The 20146-nt window shown below is 35.2% G+C and overlaps 1 protein-coding gene across 9 annotated transcripts in view; it reads left to right on the top strand.

The window, feature by feature from the left end:
• The first annotated feature begins 15084 nt into the window (after positions 1–15084).
• MAP2 (microtubule associated protein 2) overlaps positions 15085–20146 on the top strand; it is a 97851-nt gene continuing 92789 nt past the window's right edge. For all 9 annotated transcript variants that reach the window (XM_036753761.1, XM_036753764.1, XM_036753763.1 and 6 more), the window contains exon 1: positions 15085–15367. In XM_036753761.1, coding sequence (XP_036609656.1) covers positions 15106–15367 — 262 coding nt within the window. In that variant the 5' untranslated portion in view covers positions 15085–15105. The remainder of the gene's footprint in view (positions 15368–20146) is intronic.

The following is a 20146-nucleotide window of genomic DNA, read 5'->3' as shown; positions in this document are numbered from 1 at the left end:
TTCTTTTTGTATCTCCATCACCTAGCATAATGCATGGCATATAATAAACAGGTGTTTAATAAATTTTATTTATTCATTGATTGACCTGAATAGAAGATAATAGGAATGCCATTTTCCCAGTCCATGCATAGTCATTAGGTCCCTCTTCAGGAGCCAAAGATCAGTAGCTTTTATTTATTTATTTATTCATTTGTTTATTTATTTAGGTAAATAATATTTTTTTCCAATTACATATTGTGAAAGAAGAAACAGAACAAAAGGGAAAAGCCATAAAAAAAAACAAAAACAAAAAAGTGAAAATAGTTCTCTTTGATCTGCATTCAGACTCCAAAGTCCTTTCTCTGGATGTGGATAGCATTTTCCATCATGAATTTTTTGGAAATGTCTTGGATCATTGTATTGCTGAGAAGAGCTAAGTCAATCATAGTTGATCATCACACAATGTTGCTGTTACTCCGTAAAATGTTCTCCTGGTTCTGCTCACTTCACTCAGCATCAGGTCATATAAGTCTTTCCAGGTTTTTCTGAAATCCACCCGCTTCATCATTTCTGATAGCACAATAGTTTCCCATTACATTCTCATGCCATGACTTGTTCAGTCATTCCCCAATTGGGGGACATTCCCTCAGTTTCCAATTCTTTGCTACCACAAAAAGGGCTGCTATAAATATTTTTGTACATGTAGATCCTTTTCCCTTTTTTATGATCTCTTTGTGACAGACCTAGTAGTGGTACATTGTTGGATCAAAGGTAGGTGCACAGCTTGATTGCTCTTTGGGCATAGTTCCAAATTACTCTCCAGAATGGCTAGATCAGTTCACAACTCTACCAACAATGAATGCATTAGTGTACCAATTTCCCCACCTCTTCTCCAACATTTACCATTTTCCTTGTCTGTCATATTAGCCAATCCGATAGGTATGAGGTGGTAACTCAGAGTTGTTTTAATTTGCATTTCTCTAATCAAAATTGATTTAGAGCACTTCTTCACATGCCTATAGACACCTTTGATTTCTTTATCTGAAAACTGTCTGTTCATATACTTTGACTATTTATCAATTGGAGAATGAATTGTATTCTTATAAATTTGACTCAGTTCTCTATATATTTGAGAAATGAGGCCTTTATCAAAAACATTTTCTGTGAAAATTGTTTCTCATCTTTCTGCTTTCCTTCTAACCTTGATTGTGTTGGTTTTGTTTGTGTAAAAACTTTTTAATTTAATGTAATCAAAGTCACCTCTTTTACATTTCATAATGTTCTCTATCTCTTGTTTGGTCATAAATTCTTTCCATCTCCATAAATCTGACAGATAAACTATTCACTGCTCTCCTAATTTATTTATGGTGTCACCCATGTTTAAATCATGTACCCATTTTGACCTTATATTGGTAGAAGGTGTGAAACATTGGTCTATGCCTAGTTTCTGCCATACTATTTTCCAGTTTTCCCAACGAGTTCTTATCCCAGAAGCTGGAGTCTTTGGGTTTATCAAACAGGAGATCACTATAGTCGTTTACCTCATTTACTTTAAGTGTCATGGAAATTTATTATAGTTTATTAGTCAGAGCCTTTGGCAAGGGAGAGACTCCTTCTTGAAACACTGTTATCTTTTGATTTCTTAAAAATGTATTGCTGTCTTGTGTTTTTAGGTCATATGCTTTTCTGAATATCTCCCTACTAAGTAAGCCTTCCTTTTTAACAAGGAATAATCAAAGATTTTTTTAAAAACAGTTTTAGCCAAAATTAATGAACACATTAACAGATTTTGATAGTATATGCAGTGTTTCATAACTACGGTCATGAATCTCCGAGAGAGAGAGAGAGAGAGAGAGAGAGAGAGAGAGAGAGGGAGGGAGAGAGCCAGAGCCAGAGAGAGGCAGAGAGAGATGTTTTCTCATCTTTTGTCTTGATCTTGACCATTTCAGTTTTTGTTACTGTTCTTTTAAATTACCTATTTAGAATTACTTTAGTATTTATTAGGCATATATACACCATTTTCCTGGTTCTGCTTACTTTGCTCTGCCTCTGTATAGATCTTCCCCTGATTCTCTGAATTCTTTATATTCATCATTTCACATGGCAGAGTAACATTACATTACATGCATATATCACAACTTGTTTAGTCATTCCCCAATGAATGGGCATCTATTTTCCTTCCATTTCATTACTGTCTCTAAAACTACTGATATGAATATTTTGATATACATGGAACCATCTTGTCTTTAACTTCCTTGGGGTATATGCCTAGCAGTGGAATTTCTGGATTGAAGAGTATGGATATATTAGTCATGTTCTTTGCATAATTTCAGCTTTCAGTTATCCTTTTGAAAACAACATTGGGAGCACAAAGCATTGAAACTTTAACATTTTACTTTCTTTTGGCATCAATAAAAGTAAAAAGTTATCAAAATTTGTATTAAAAATAGACAGTCAGGACTATTGTCAATCCATTAAGAGTAATTGTTTGAGAGCCTGCTGTGTGCCTAACACTGTATGATATTGACCTGCTAAGACTGAAGAATCCCCAGAGTCATGTATAATTCAAGTAATCACAACATAAAATTGTTACCTTTGACTTCCTAAAGAGGATATGAAAATTATTGAGTTGTTACTGAAGGTTCTTACAGGAGAAATGTTGTACATATTTATACAACCATAACCCATGACTTTTCTTACTGTTTCCCACCTGCTGTGAAGCCACAGGACATTATGATCGCAATGTTTTTATTGAGAAGAGCTGCCAGTGCTGGGCAGAACATTCCCCAGAAACACACTCTAGAACTATTTTTCTTTGTCAAATTTATTATAAATATAGACTCATACAAGTTTAGCAACTAGCTTATTTTTCCTTCAAATTTTGTAATATTTTATCATTCTACACCATGAAATGCCATCCTAGTGATGGCTGACTGGGCTTAGATATTTCTCATTCCTGAAATTTAAGCTAAGCTGTTATGGTTATTGGAATTTCTAAAACATGTGCCTTTCTGCTTAATGCCATTTTCAGACAAATCATTCCATTAACAGTATATTAAATTTGACAATTAGGGAGTTCCACCATTCCTTTTTAGGCTTTAATCGTTCCATAAAAATGTCCAAGAAACCCTTCTCTCCTTGTGCTACCTATGGACTTTTTTTCTCCCTTCTGTCCAAGGTGGGGAGGAAGAAAAAGAGATGGATTAAGGGGAGGAGAAAATGGCACCAAACTTGAGATTTGTTAAGTGCGCTTCTAGCATAAGTCCTCAGTACTTGCATTTTAGGAGTTGCTTCTGAGCACCTTGTTGTCCTAAATAAAGCAGAAAATGTAGATGAAAGACCACCCTACCCTTATTCCACTATAGAACACATTTTGATACCCCTGAGAAAAATATTGACAGACTGAGAGAGCAGGTGTTCTACCTATCATCACCGTTGCATTGTTTTTGTTGCTGTTCTTTTCCAAGGTCACAATGTGGCTAGTCTTGCCTTGCTACTGGGAGAATCTAAGACTAGTGGCTGTCTTTTCCTCTACTGGGCTATAACTTATTGCCTATATTACCAGAGGCCTCCTCTTAATAATAAACATAAAATAAAGTAGTTGTTTGTTTGTTTGTTTGTTTTGGAATTGTCAGTTGATTCACTCAGATCATTACTTCAGCCTTCTTTTTCCTTTTGCTTGGAAGCAATCATTCTCAAATGTTTTGGTCTTGGGACCCCTGCCCTTTTACACTCTTCAAAATTATTAAAAGCCACCCCCCATAACAATTTTTTGTGGATTATATTTATCAATATTTACCATATGAGAAATGAAAACATCTTAGCATTATGAAAAGTTGTTTTGATCTCACAAAGCTCCTGAAAGGGTTTCAAGGAATCCCTAGTGTTTTTAAGACCACACTTTGAAAACTGTTGCTCAATAGTAATGATCTTCAAACTTTTTTGATTGTACTCCCCTATCATTAGATATTAGATTAGATTAGATCATTAGATATTAGAACACCCTTCATTAATAACTGCATATTTACTATTTATTTATTATATCTATATACTATCATATTAGTATAATCGTATACTTTGTAAGACTTACATGAAAAGGATAAGATAAAGATTAAATAATATTTGATCCTACCTAGAGTCAAGAGGAAGTCACTGGAGTTTTTTGAGTGAGGGAGTGACATGATCAACCTGTTACTCATCTTCCCAAGTTCTGATTGGTTGATCATATACTTCTTAGGGTCATGCCATGTTTTTTGTGCCATGCCTTTGACCCTGGTGTACATAACGCTCCCTGTTAATTCTCTCTGAATTTCATTCTTCCCTTCTCTTACTTTCTAAGATGTAAGATGTATTCTTGCCTGAAGATAAGGGAGACTAAATGATCTTTTATGGTTCTTGAAACCTTATGTTTCTAAGAACAATGCCTGAGATGGAATTAATGATTTTGGCTTAAAAATCAATATTTAATATTTTCTATTTCACATATACCGTATTCTACATCACAGTGGTTTATGCTGCTATGTTTTTTTTTAAATATGCTTTACTTTGAATTAGAACTTGAGCTAGGATATTAGACCACTGCAGTCTTGAGAGCCACTTAAGATCATTTAAGTCCTGTGTGTCACGTTGCACTAGGCTAATGATATCCACAAAACTAGTGATAGATGCAGGGGCATCATGGTGGAATGGGAAGAGCAGTATATTTATAATCAAAGGAACTAAGTTTGTATCACAGCCCTGCTTATTTACTATTTGTGTGTCATGTGGGCAAATCCTTTCTCTAGAACTCAGTTTCCTCATTTGGAATCCAAAAGTAGAGGGGAAAATGAGAGATGGTCACTAAGGTCCCTTCCACATCTAATTTCTCTTAACCTTTTAAATTCCAGTGTTTGTTATTTTCTCAGTACAAGTGTTTTAATTTCTCTTAATTTCTAATCTAATTTCTCTTAACCTTTTAAATTCCAGTGTTTGTCATTTTCTCAGTACAAGTGTTTTAAAACCATATTACTGAATTCCCCTCCCCTTGGGTTGTTTTGTAGATTATTAAGATATTTCAGGAGTGTGCATTTTGCCTGTGTGATCATTGTTCATCCATTAAGCTCAGGGTTGTGGAAGGGAAGGAGGTGGCAGATTGTACTAACCACCTACAACTAAGTAAATAAAAAAGAATAAGTAGGTAATTTCTGTGTTGTAATGGGCCCATGATCTGCATTCTTAGGCAATGAGAAGTAAAATTCAGCAGCAAAACTGAGAAGCAGTAGAAATGTCACTTCTGATCACTCTTGAGCTTTGTTTGCCATAAGCATTTTATTTCTCCCCTTTGTAAATTTTTTGGAAGAAATGTGACAGCTATGCATCATTTCCCTGTAGCTACCAGACCTTAGGATGCATGTCAAGGGAAATTGCTTTTTAAGTGAATTCTAAGAGGGGAAACAAACTTACCTATTTCTTCCTTGCTGACAGTAGGAAAGATGGGATTCTCTCTCCTAAGGTTATAGTATCCAAACAATCTGACTCTCTTAATAGACAATGGATTTCCAGGTGAGAACCATCTGTTTTTAACACACCTTACCAATGTAAGGGTCATAACCCTTAGAGTGAGTCTACAGAAGCATGCTGTTTGATTATCTCTGGTACAGTAAGTCTTTTGGAGTTCTTTGTCTTACTTTTGAGAGACAGCATGCTATGGTGAAGTAACTTCTAGTCAACAGGGTCTGATACCAACTCACGCCTATTTATTTGCTTTGTGAATTTAGGCAAAATATTTAACTGCTCTAGGCTTGTTTCCTTATCTGTAAAATGTGGTAGTTACACTGAATAATAGGTAAGGGCTCTTCCAGCTCTAAACCTTTTGATCATATTAGCAGTAGCAAACAACAAATAGGAAAATACAATGAAGAATGGCTTTTTAAAAAAAGCTAAATAATATTGTATTTTATCTTAATAGAAATCATACATTTCCACAAAGGTCTGCTGTGCATTTAAAAAGTCTACAAAAATTAAGTAAATTTTTGGAACACTAATGCTTTATCGGTGGAGTTGTAAACTGATCCAACCATTCTGGAGAGCAATTTGGAACTATGCCCAAAGGGCTATAAAATTATGCATACCCTTTGATGCAGCAAGGCCACTACTAGGTCTGTATCCTGAAGAGATCATAAAAAATGGAAAAGGACCCACATGTACAAAAATATTTTTAGCAACTCTTTTCGTAGTAGCAAAGAATCGGACATTGACGGGATGCCCATCAAGTGGGGAATGGCTGAATAGGTTGTTGCATATGAATTTAATGAAATACTATTGTGCTATAAGAAATGATCAGCAAGTAGATTTCAGAAAAACCTGGAAAGACTTACATGAAATGATGTTGAATGAAGTGAGAAGAACCAGGAGAACATTGTACACAGTAACAGCAACATTGTGCAATGATCAACTATGATAGACATCTCTTCTCAGCAATACAATGATCTAAGACAATTCTACAAGATCCATGATGGAAAATGCTATCTACATCCAGAGAAAGAACTATGGAGTCTGAAAGCACTTTGAAGCATATAATTTTCTATTTTTTTCTTTCTCATGTTTTTCCCTTTCCCAACATGACTGATGTGGAAATATGTTTAATATGGTTGTACATGTATAGCTCCTCCCCCCAAAAATAGGCAGATTTTGATGTACATCTAGTATGTCATTGATGAACCTGTACTACAAATTTTTCCATTTTGTTGTTACCACCTAGGAGCAGAGGAGGATATCCTACCATAGCTTGAGCTTGGCTAGCATGGCCTTGGAGAAGCTAGGATCATATTCCACTACTACCATTTGGCTTCAAAGCAGGATTTTAATGGAGGGACATTATCATCAGAAACAAACAAAAAAAAATAGCAAGTAACTTAGCAGAACTTATGATACCAGAGCAACACCACTCAGAGCTTTAATGTTCTAGAGGAAAGAGGGCTTGCATATCCTCAAAAAAAAGGAAAGGAGGTTTTAATTTTTTTTTATTTTTTTAATTATGAGCTTCACAACCCTCTAAAAAAATCTCCATATACAGAAAGAATTATATATATGCAATTTACATTTATAAGCAGGTTGATTTTGTTCAAAGTACATAATAACTTCAACATGTTAACTTTTACAGATATCCTGCTTTTCTGCATTTCCTTCTGAACCTTCTCCTAATAATCTCTTTTCATTTTTAATATTGCTTCAATGACCCTATTTTCCTTCTTTCCTCTTTCTTTTCTCTTCTTTTCTGTAAGACTCACAGAAGTTTAAAGACAAAAGCTTATGTCAAATAGTACTTATGATAAACGGATAAACAACATTCTAATAAAATTCATTAGATAAAATGTTATTGATATTTAATATTTTTGTACATTTCTAAAATCAGTGAATTTGAGTAAAAATTTATAAAATACTGTAAAAAATTTTGTGTTTTTTGAAAGAAGCTGATTTCATTTTGTTTTTTTGTTTGGGCGAAGGTTGGTTGTTTATTTCTCTGTAGTTTTGCTATTCCAGTGCTGTTCACATTTTTCTCAGTTTCCAGACAACAAAACTCAACAAGACCCAGCTTCATTTGGGGGGATAAAAACGAATATGAGAGTTGCATATAATCCCCCAATCCCTAAGTATGACATAGTTATTAATTGCTGACTGGTTTGACAACAGAGCAAGACAACTTGGTTTCCTCTGAATAATATCTTTATTGACTGTGTGTGTGTGTGTGTGTGCGCGCGTGCGTGCGTGCGCGTGCATTAGGAGGAGGGGGATGGAAAAGGGAAGGGGTGAATGACAGCATAGCTTTCATGGAAAGAAGCAGACCTCTGATGTATCCATTGTCTTGCCAGCCAGGTGCACATTTCTCAGCTTCTTCTCATTCCTCCCTGAAAACTAACATGTTGAAATCCTATCTTATTTAAGCTTCAAATGAGGAATAGGATGGGAGTAATAATCAAAGCTATTCCCTTTTCTGAGACAATACATTCTTTTAAAATGAAACTATTTAGTTCTTAGTACATTACCTGACATATATTCTAACAAATATGGATTGATAAATCTACTCAAATAATTGATAAAATATAGTTTAAGGACCAGTGACAAACCATAGGAGCTATTTCTAGGTGCTATGGGCAATTTCCAAAGCCACAGCCAATTTCAGAAAAATAAAGAAGTCTAGAGGTGAGTAGACGGCCAGTAGTGAATAATGGGAGACCCAAGACATGCTGGGGGGCAGCTCTATGTGGTAAAATATCAAGTAAGAGTGGTGATGGTGATAGTGATAATAGTAATGGTTGTGGTGATGATGATGATGATGATGATGATGATGATGACGATGATGATGACAATAGCAACAGGGAAGAAGATTCTTAGGAGATTCACTATGATACAGTAGGAAGAGTGCAAAATTTTAAGTCAGAGGACTGGGGCAAGTGCTGGCCCTGCCACTTGCTACTTGTGTGACCTTGGGTAAGTCACTTAACCTCACTGAGTCCTGATGCAAAATGAAGAAATTGGACTAGTCTTCTCTGAACTCATTTCCAGCTCTGGAAGTAGTGAGGTATAACTCCAGTGATGAAGTATAATTTTAACAAGAACATCTTTTGCCAGCATATGAGTACCAATTTTGGTTCAGGCAATAAGTTGACTATAGCTATATGACACCTTCCCTGAGCTCAAAATATAAACGTTGGAAGGCTAAGAGGCATGGCATATGTCATATATGTAGGCTAGATGGCCAGTGCCTTAGCAGTTCATAGGAGTCATTCCTGTAGATGCTGGGATCCAAGGAGAATTGGAACTTAAGCTGTCTTGAAATATTTTTCTCATTTTCCTCCGATTTTAAAAAGGAATATAATAGAGAAATCCTCAATAATTACACTGGTAGTGATGAATGTGGAAAAACTACAAAAATGCAATTACAAAGCAAAGTCTGCAAAACATACATTTATTTAAGTGCAATTTTCCATTTACTGTATTTACATGATACATAGAACAAATTGTGGCACTGTAGAAAGCTGACTTTAAATTAAACTGTTCCAGTCCTCTAAGTAAAAAGCTGAAGCAAATCAGCGTAAGAGCTTGGGTACAGATGACTGCTTTTTAGTCATGACTATACTTCCTCCCATTTTCATTTTTCTAATGGAAAGCCCAAGGGATTAGAGAACTTTATTAAAATCTCACAGGAATATTTTGGAAGTTTTGTTCATGGTTTACCATTGTCCTCAAATCTTTTGCTTCTGCAAACTGCCTGCCCACCTCTCTGTATCTTATCATCTCCTCTTTCTTCTTCTCTTTTTCTTACTTTCTCTCCACTGTCCTCTGTCTTTCTTTTCCTGCTATTATAGAATTACCCTAACTTGATTGAAGCTGCCCCTGACTGGCAATTAGCAGCACTATTACATAGTCTCTTTTGAACCAAGTGGAGAAAATTTAAAATATATATGTATATATGTATGTATATATATATGCAATATATATATATATATACACATATATATGGCATTCCTAATGTACATTTTAAAAGAACACATTGTCCCAGAAAAGTGGATAGGTATGAATGAATGCATATTTGCACAATATCAGAAGCAAACCATTTACCTCACCTGAGTCTTGCCTTTAAGGTTGGATAATCCCTAAGAATTTTTTTCATTTCTGGCGTTAAACCATTCTTCATAGGGAGAGATTCTTTTCAATCACACACAAAAGGATTTCTGATTCCCTATCCTTCTGCTTAGTGCTTGAAGCTGCGGAAGAACATTTCAAAGCATAGGTTGAAAACCATTATCCCTTCAAATGCTTCAGTTGTTAGTATTAGTTAAGTGTATTGTCCCCAGATCAACTAATGTGCAACTTCCTTTTTAATTAAAATCATGAATGGGTGTTTGTAGTTTTTCACTATGAGAATTAAGAAGAGAAAATAAAGAGAAGTAAGAGGCAATTCACTTCTGAGAAAATGCAGCTGAAGAAATGTAAATGTCTGGAAATGGCCTTGATTTTCTAGAGTTTGTGTGCTCAAAACTGCCAACCAAGTAAACACATTCCATGTCCTACACAATTAATAGACTAGAGCCCATGGTAAGCAAATGATTTTACCCATTTTAAGGAGCAGATTATTTCTTAGTGTGGTGTCACAGACACTTCTTTTCAACAACGATGTCCTTTGTAAAGGTGCTGGAGATTTTTCTTATATACTGTCTTGTCTAATCTAATTGATTACAGTCTCCTTGAGGCAGGGATAATGTTTTCTATGGATATGATACACACTGTGGATTCTACTTAAATGTCTGCTGGACTTTGATCTATTGATCAAACTACTTTAAGTATGTATACATATGTGTGTATGTGTATATATGTGTTTGTGTATATACCTACATGTATATTGTGTGTATGTGTATGTACATATGTATCTTACATCTTACTTGAGTTTTCTAAATAGAAATTGAGCACCTTTTTGAAAATAGTTTCTGTTATGGTAGGGCAAAATGATAGGAAATTTACCTGATTCTGTATGTGAGCCTGTTGCTAAGGGAAGTAAATTATAGATAAGTTTAAGTATTGTCATCAAATTAGTTCAATTCAAATCCGGCCCCCCCGGCAGATCTTAAAATGCAGCCCATGTGCTCTAACATGTGTATTTATACCTTATATTGCCTGGAATCTGGGTCAGCTCCACACTATGCCACTATAATTCTGACATTCTTCCTCCTCTTCCTACCAGAACTCAGACTTTGATTTCTAGCACCTTAGAATAAGGGGACCAGAATGAGGGCAGCTCTAAACTATACCATTGTGTTTTGACCCATTCCCTGTCTATACCTCCTTTACAAATCTCTGTGTTGTTTTCTACCTATTTAAATGTTAGCTCCTTGAGGTCGGGGAATCTTTTTCTTACTTGTATTTGTATCTTCAGATTTAGTACAGTGCCTGACATACCGTTAGTGCTTTAATTCATTAATCCATCCATCCATCCATCCATTCATTCATTCATCCATCCATCCATCCATCTATCCACTTATTCATGTGAACTATCTGCTTGTCCTGAGCAGAAAAGGTAGGGAGTTAGGATAAAACCAAAATTCCGTTAAGCATTGTTGATATCAGTTAAGTATTCATGGAAAATGTATAGAATTCAACTTTCAACTTCATTTTCCTTAACAATCTGTTCCACATTCATTTTTTTTGACAAGGGAATGCTGTGCCAAGAGTTCCCCTAGATTTTAGCAAGGCATTTGATAAAGTTTCTCATACTATTCCTGTAGAACAGTGATATGGGGGTTAAATAATAGTACAATTAGTTAGATTTTGAACTGTTTGAATGGCAGTACTCAAAGAGTGGTCATTAATGCTTCAGTGTCTTCTCCTAAGGAACTCTCAAATGGAGTGCCACATTGATCATTGCTTGGTCCTTTCCTATTTCATGTTTATATCTGTGTCTTAGATAAAGGCATGGATGGTATGCTTAGAAAACTTGAAGATGACCTGAAGTTCAAAGAGATAGGTAGCACATTGAATAACACAGTCATGAACCCCCAAAGATATTATCGAGTTACAACATTAGGCTGAATCTAATAAGATAAAATAGAGATAAATAGAAAATGTTTTATTATGGCTCAAAAAATTATTTCATGAATATAAGATGGAGAAGTGTGGCTGAATAGCAATTCATCTGAAAAATTACTTGGAATTTTAATAATTTAATAATTTGGTGTGCAGCTAGATAGCAATTTCATGAGTATGAGATGAGGAAGGGTGGCTAGATAGCAATTCATCTGAAAAATAATTTGGAATTTCATAATTTGACCTGGAAGCTTAATATGGGTCAGTTGTTTAATGTAGCAATCAAGAACTCTGATGTGATCTTGGATTACACTAAGAGAGGTAGCATGGTGCCTGGGACTAAGGAGGTGATAGTTTCTGCTGTTATCTGTCCTGGCCAGACCACATGTTGTGAGTGTGCTGTGTTCAATTTCAAGCACAGTATTTTAGGTATAATATTGATAAGCCAGATGATGTCCAGCCAATGGTAGCCAATACGGTAAAGGGATTCAAGCTCAATCCTATAAAAATGATTAAAAATAGCTGGAGTTGTTTCACTTGGAAAAGAGGAGATTTAGGGCTTATGTATGAGAGCTGTCTCTGAATATTTAAAAGGTTGTCATATAGAAGTGAAATTAGATTAGTTCTTCCTGGATCCCAAAGGAAGAACCAGGAGCCATGTGTCAAAGTTACAAAGGCATAAATTTAGGCTCAGGGCAACGCTCTTAACATTAGAGCTATTCCCATGCATAATGGACTGCTTCCAGGGGTTGGTATAATGGGTTTCTCTGTCTTCTCTATCCCATCAGTCAATAGCAGTATGACCACACATCTGGTATGTTGTAGAGAAGAGTCTTATTCAGATACAAAATGAGCTAGTTGGTCTTGAATTCTCTTTAGCCTCTGAAATTCTGTGAGAGTCTTTGATTTTTAAATGCACAGTTTAGAAGTATTAAGATCATCTATTGTAATAAACATTTAAATATCAGATTTTTAAAGAGGGAAAAATGTTTGTCATCTCCATCTCCCATGAATATCTATAAATATCAACGACTTAAGCTATGATGTTTCTTATACATTGGTCTGATTTGGGTTTTTTTCTTTGCTAGAATGCTTTCAACCATTGTATATTACCTTAACTTCGTATGCAGTGACCTTTGCAATCTGATACAACTCTACCCATTCCACCTTATTTCATATTATTGATCACTATACGTTCTCGATGCCACCCGAACCATACTATATATCCTATACTCCTGGAATGCCTTTCCTATCCATCTCAGACAGTTGAACACCTTGTCACCCTTTGAATCCCAGCTTATATGCCAACTCCTCCAAGAGGCCCTACTTGATCTCCCTTGTTGAAAATGATCTTTTACTCATTGCGCTTTTGAACGTTTAATAAATATTTTCAGAATATAATAGAATTTGAATTGAGTTGAAAAGAATCCTGACTGAGGTCCTACTGCCACCTGGTGACACTATTGTCGCATTGCAAGTTCAGGGCTTTTCAAAGGGATTTTTGTTAAGAGTTTAAGTATAAAAGATAAAATAAAACATAGTATCTGTCCTCAAGAAACTTATAATCTAATAGGAAGTACGATGTGTGTGTGTGTAGGTGTATGTATATATACATATATATGAGATATATAATACACACACATATACATATATATATGTGTGTGTGCGTGTGTGTGTATATATATATATATTTATGTATATATGTATATAATAGCACAAGGACTGAGATAGGTACAAAAGAGAGGTCCAGATGAGATTTTTGTAAGAACTTTGAGAACTCATAGACCACTTACAGTTGGAGCAATGAGAATATTTCATGGTGGATGTAGGTGCCTGTGGTAGGTTTTGAAGAAAAGGAGGCATTTCATCAGGCATAAAGGAAGGGTGATGTCATTTCATGGTTTAACCAAAGGGCCAAGTCAGAAAAGAAGACAGCAATTGATGCAATTTGGATGGAATCTTAACTTTTTGAAGAGGGATATTTGGGGGTATTATGGGTATTAAGGTAGGATTAAGCCAGATTATGCATGTTCTTGAATTCTAGAAAAAGAAGTTTATCTTTACTTGGTAGGTGATGGGGAGCCATTGAGGGTTTGCAAGAAGTGAATTAATATGAGCAGAGTGGTGTATTAGGAAAATTGCTCAGCTATCAGTGTAAATGGTGAATTGAAGAGGGAATAAACCGGAGGCAGGAAAACCAGTCAGGAAGCTGTTAAAGTATTCTTAGAAAGAGATTATGAGAATCTGAAATTGTGAGAGTAGAGGAGAAAGGAAGAAACAGATAGAAGAAATATTGCCAAGACAATATTAATATGATTTGACAGCTAATTGGATGGATGCATGGTGGTAAATTAATTTTAAAAAGCAGCATCAGATATGGTATTAATGTTTTGAATGTGGAAAAATCACTGTACTAGGAGGCATGATATCTGCTTTCATATCTCTACTTAACTACACACTTGTGTGACCTTTGCCAAATCGTTTAGCTTCTCTAGGCTTCAGTTCTGTGTATTGATACTGGAAACTCTCCTTCCTTCCTTATACCATTCATAGGAATGGGTTTGGCATATTTTTTTACACTTAATACATTCTCCTTTATAATACACATATTTGTGTACATCCTTTATTAAAGCCCATTGGATTTGCAAACAAGCACTGCTTCTTTTTAATCACTGTATCCTTAGCCCCTAGCTTGAGCTTTGCACATAGTTTGCGCTACTGTTTTGAAGATAGAGGAGGAAACCTGATAATTTCTTGAGACCCCTCCTAACCCTAAATTGTACAACACTATTTAGATTGTTAACAGGATTACATCTCAGTCTCTGATGACTTTCAGTAAAATTCGTTATAAAATAATTTACGTAGAATTAAACATATTTTTCTATTTATTTCCATTATAAAATTATTGATGAAGTCACACACAAATCCAACATTAAAATGACTTGAAATCTTTTTCAAAAGAAGCTTTTCAGATTATAATCTGCCTGATAGCATCCTGGGAAATAAACACTTTTGAAGCAATTTTCACAACCTAGCATTTCCCTTTTGTCATCTATATCTTACAAACTCCACATATGGGTACTCTTGGAAATTCAGAGGCTACAGTATTTAGTTAACAGTTGTTCTTTTGTCTGAATATTTAAAATGTCTAATAGAGCTAGGTTACAATATTACATTTCACCAGTAGGTGTCATCATCTAACTGTACTCTACATTGAACAGCTCTACGTTCAAGGTAGCAGCTTTTTTTTTAAAGTAATACTCAACTTTCTAAATTTTTTGATTCTGAAAATCTACAAATACAAGTTTTTTGAAATGAAGGATGACACATGTATTTTAATACAGTAGATAATATTTAACATGTCTATATGCTGGTCTGATACTAATGGAGATAACTTTGATTATCTTTCTGCTACATTAGCTTTTAATGCTCTATAATTTCCTAATTTTGCTCATTAGAGATGACTTCTACAGTAGGACTAGTAACATAAAACCTGGAATACTGCTGAAATGATAGCTAATGTTTTAACCTATTCTAATTGTAGGAGAGGTCTAAAGGGAGAGGAGAATGGCAGATGACCGGAAAGATGAAGCTAAAGCACCTCACTGGACATCAAGTCAACTGGCAGAGGCATCTTCCCACCCACATTCACCTGAGCTTAAGGAACAAGCAGGAGCAGGGGACGGAATAGTCCGAAGTGCCAATGGATTTCCATACAGAGAGGAAGAAGAAAGTAGCTATGGAGATCATGGGCAACAGGGTACCTATTCAAAAGCCAAAGAGAATGGGATTAATGGAGAGCTCACCTCAGCTGAAAGGGAAACAGCAGGTAACCAAAGACTCTTCTTTCTCCCACCTTGATTTCTGATTTGAAATTAATTTTATCTGAAAAGAACTCATGTAGCAACTTTACTTTTACTGTTAATGAGTTTGAAATATAAATTATTCCAGGAAGTAGAAACTGAAAAAGGAGATCAGTTATGGGGGAAAAGAGAAAATATTTTCATAAGATAAGCTGACTATAACTCTATCCTTTACTTCCTCCTCTTTGTTAACTATTTTGGCTTCATTTTATATTTTAATAGGTGAATGAGTTATTTAGGTGTGACTTTTTAAAAATCTGGTAACTATTCATAGCCATCCCCCATTAAGGTCAAAATTTTAGAAACTTAAGAGTTTTTGTATGATTATTTTTGGGGAAAAAAGTAAATTTCAAATCTATTTGTCTCTCATAATTTTTTGTGATTTTTCATGATATCTTTCCTCTACTCTTAAGGTCACAATAAATATCTTAATCAAGCAATAATTTTTCCATTTTAAAGTCCTTCCAAAGTTTAATGATGTTGACCATGTTCTTAGATGTTACCCAATGTATGACAACAAAGCATAGAATGACAGAAGTCTATATTAGTGATGTGTAGTTTCTTATAGAATCACTAAGACTTCAAGAGTAGAAATTAAATTATCAAATAAATCATGGACCTAAAATTACACAGCACAATGGAGTAATAAAAGTTACATTAAAAATGCTGTGTTTAAAAGCTAAAAGATACTTTTAAATCAATGATAGCCTTATTACTTTCCAAGGATAAAATAATACTATGTGAGCTGAAAGTTCCATTCCTTTGCCAAAATTGTTGAGGTGAGAAGAACATGAAATGCTACTATAATTCATGCTAGATAATCTAGGTTATTAATTAGTTCACTTAGTGGCTGAGATCCATCAATCATGTTGCTCTCTCACCCATAAGTGGGGGGGACCATTTCCATCTGGAACCCCACTGAAATGCTGCTCCAAACTTTAAAAAAAATGCAACATACCATTTTTTGGTCCAGTTATTTTGTATATTGCATTATTCTGCGATTCAGATTTGGAGAGGTATATTTCCAAATTTAAGTAATTTGTCACCCACCCTTTTGAAACTGGTTCCATAAAGTCTCAAATAACTTTTATTTGCTGTTACTATTAATAAAAATATCATTAACAGTTACTTTAGTGACAATCCACACTTATACCTATAACAGATAAGTCTGGAATAATTACTAGATTGGGGCCCAATCTGCATTTCAAATGAGATCAAATGAGATAATATATGTAAAGTGGTGTGCCAACCTTAAAGTGCTATGTAATTGTGACCTATTATTGATACTGTTATTATTTCAGTGCTCCTGTACCTTTGATGATGAGGACTCAGTCACTTGCACAGTAATTTGCATAGGTGCTATTCTAAAAAAATTAAATCAACCCCAGGCAGGCAATAGAAAGAGAATCTGCTTCTCCCCAAAATTATCCTCTACCTGTAAGATACTATTCTCTGTCGCTATTAAAACAGTCACTAGAATTTATTGAATACCTTCTGAGTATGAAGCACTATACTTGGTAATGTGGGGAAAATACAGACGAAAAGGAAGATTTACACTCCAGGTAGAGAGAAAGAACACACACACACACACACGCGCGCGCGCGCACGCACACACACACACACACACACACACACACTAATCATCTATCATTCAGATCATTCATTCCACAATTTTTGAGCATGTACCTGCTTAATGCCAAGCCATGAACAAGATACATTCCCTGCTCCCAGGGAGCTTACTCTCTACTAGGAGAGATCATAGAATCATAGAAGCAGAGTTGAAAGCAACCCTAAAGAGTACAACCCCTTCATTTAACATAAAGAAAACTGAGTCACAGAGAAACAAAGTGACTCATCCAGATCCACCAAGCTACTCAGTGTCTAAGGCAGGATTTAAGCCCACGTCTTCCTAACCCCAAGTCTACTGCCCTAATCACTATACCTCGCTTCCGCTCCCAGATAAGACATGAACATGAGTAACCATGATAAAAGTCAGGTCTGAGGTAAATAATTACATGAATAGCATAGCCTGAATATAAAAGGAGTGCAGAAGAAGCAAGCCATCTCTTTTTACTGGGATGATTGGGTAAGGCATTACACAATGGAAGGCATTTGAACAAAGATGGAAATGTGAGTAGAATTTCAATAAGTGGAAAAAGAAGGAAGATATTAAAGACAGCTGGAAAAGCATATGCAAAAGGACAGAGATGGAGATGTACAGGGTAGTTTGGAGGAGGAAGAACGGCATCAGAGGAACAACAGACCAGGCATGAGGAATAAGGGAACTAATTAAGATGATCAATGTGGGCCTGAGAAGGAAAGGATGAATAGGATAACTGCTCCTTGTAAATTAGGAGAAATCCATGAATTTCAAAAACTGAGGCAATGACCACCTGTTGGTAATTGGGTTTAGATAGGGGTGTGTGGGTGTGTGTGTGTGTGTGTGTGTGTGTGTGTGTGTGTGTGTGTGTGTAGAGAGAGGATTCCTGAAGGACTTTCAAATTGTTTTTAAGAACTTGAGTGAAATAGATGGGAGAATCAAGTTACTTCACAAGGTGAATGAGGTATGTACCAAGGGATAGAAGCAGGAATTAGCAAATTGTATGCAAGGCTCATTAGCATGAGAGCTAGAAAGATCTCTGAAAGAAAGGGATGAAAAAGGGAAGCAGGGAGAAGCAGTAAGAAAGGCCCTGAAGGACCCAGGATGAAGAATTTGAGCAGACAGTAGGGAGCCACTAGAAATTCTTAAGCTTGGGATATTATTTTAGCCACAGAGTATAGAATAAATTGCAACAATTGGTACTCAACAAGAAGGAAAACCAGCTAGGAGACTGATGCAGTCTTCATGAAGTGAGAAAGAATGGATCGAGGTAGGGATGAAAGAAATGGGAAAGAAGGAGCACCTCAAATAAATGGTGCAAATTACCAACTGGAATAGAGATGGAAACTTTTTCAATTTATAGATTCTATTTTTTGGAATGCCTTTTGTCTTGATTTTTTTTCAATATGATAGATAGCTAGATAGATGTCACACGTTCAATACTGAATCTGTTGATATATTAATTGTAGGTTACTTGCTAATGGCCTTTTGATTCGGTCTAGCTGTGGTGAAACCATGTAACTCAAGTAAATAAATGAAGCAGTCAAATTTGGGGTGATCTTATATTTGTGACTATGATGATATGGTATTGGTTTTAGCCATTTCATTCTGCCTCCATTTCTGAGAAAAGAATATAGATCAAAACATAATTTAGAAGTGTATCTGGTTAATATCTTTGGCTTCTGGAATTAGTAATGAGTTCAGGGAAAGCAAGGATTAATCAAATATATGTGTGTATACATATATAATCTATATATACATACATATCCATATCCTTATCACCTTTGTGATTCTGATTTCAAAATTTTATGTGTACAAATTGTATTGAAGATACCTGCAAGGAGCATGCTGGATATTAATGGACATATGTATTCATTTCAAAGCATGATGGTTTTTTGGACAAAATTGGATCAAGAAATTAAAATATTAAATCAGATAAGTTAATCATTAAGTTAATATTAAATCAGCTAATATTAAATCAGATTATATATGAGCCTATAGAACAGGCAATTTCCAAAATATTTATTTCCAATGACTAGAGTAGGTTATCCGAAAGTAATGATTAACTATAAGCTTATAAATCTCTGGCTCATTACATTTCAGATATATTTCATATACTTATTATAAATATACATATATACCTAGCACCATAGGATCATGGCTCTATTGTTAGAAGGGATCTTGGGTGGACCTACTACTTGCAAGGCATCATAGCAGGCTCAGAAATTGATTCTGCATCCTCAAAGAACTTACATTCAGCCTGGGAATACAAAATAGATAAGTTAATATAAAATGTAATATATATATATATATATATATATATATATATATATATATATATATATATATATATATAAGAGAGAGAGAAAGAGAGAGAGAGAGAGAGAGAGAGAGAGAGAGAGAGAGAGAGAGATGCATATCTATATAGATAGATAAAAGAGTCATAGTGAAGGGCCATACTTGAGCTGAGCCTTGAAAGGTCAGGTTTGCAAGAGGTGGAGGTGAGGAAAGAAGAGTATTCAAAGATAGAGAAACAACCTTCATGCTAGAGCCCCAGAGTGAGAGATGGAATCTCATATATGAATAGTAGTAAGTCTATTTGTCTGGAATGTAGAGTATGTGAGAGGAAGTCATGAAACCATCTGGAAAAAGAAGTTGGAGATTGTGGAGGGGCTTAAATGCTGAAAGGAGAAGTTCATTTTTATTCTAGAGGCCATAAAGAGCTGTGGAACCTTCTTGAGCAAGTGAGTTACGTGATCAGATCTCTCTGTTTTGGAATATCAGTTTGGCAGCTGTATGAAAAATGGATTCTAAAGGGAAGAGACTAGAAACAGACCAACTGGAGAATTGAATGAAACAATACCTAGTACAGTCTTTCTCCCCATGCTAAACTCTGCTCTACAAAATTTCTGACAGCTTCTACTTTGAAAACTTCAAGAGTCAGTTATATCATTCTATACAAAGCAATCCATTCTGTTTTCAGACAGCTCTATTTGTCTTTTTTTAAAAAAAAATTGTTCTTTTTCCCCTTGTACTAAGTTAAAATCAACCTTTCCCTGACTCTGAGTTATTGGTCCTAGTTCAGTCCTCTGACATTTGAAAAAAAATGCTTATTCTATCTTTGACCTGACAGCCCTTCAAATAT

The sequence above is a fragment of the Trichosurus vulpecula genome, chromosome 4, assembly GCF_011100635.1.
Source record: "Trichosurus vulpecula isolate mTriVul1 chromosome 4, mTriVul1.pri, whole genome shotgun sequence".
In the NCBI taxonomy this organism is placed as follows: Eukaryota; Metazoa; Chordata; class Mammalia; order Diprotodontia; family Phalangeridae; genus Trichosurus; species Trichosurus vulpecula.
Note: the sequence above shows the minus strand (reverse complement) of the source record. Positions and strands in the feature narration are given on the sequence as shown.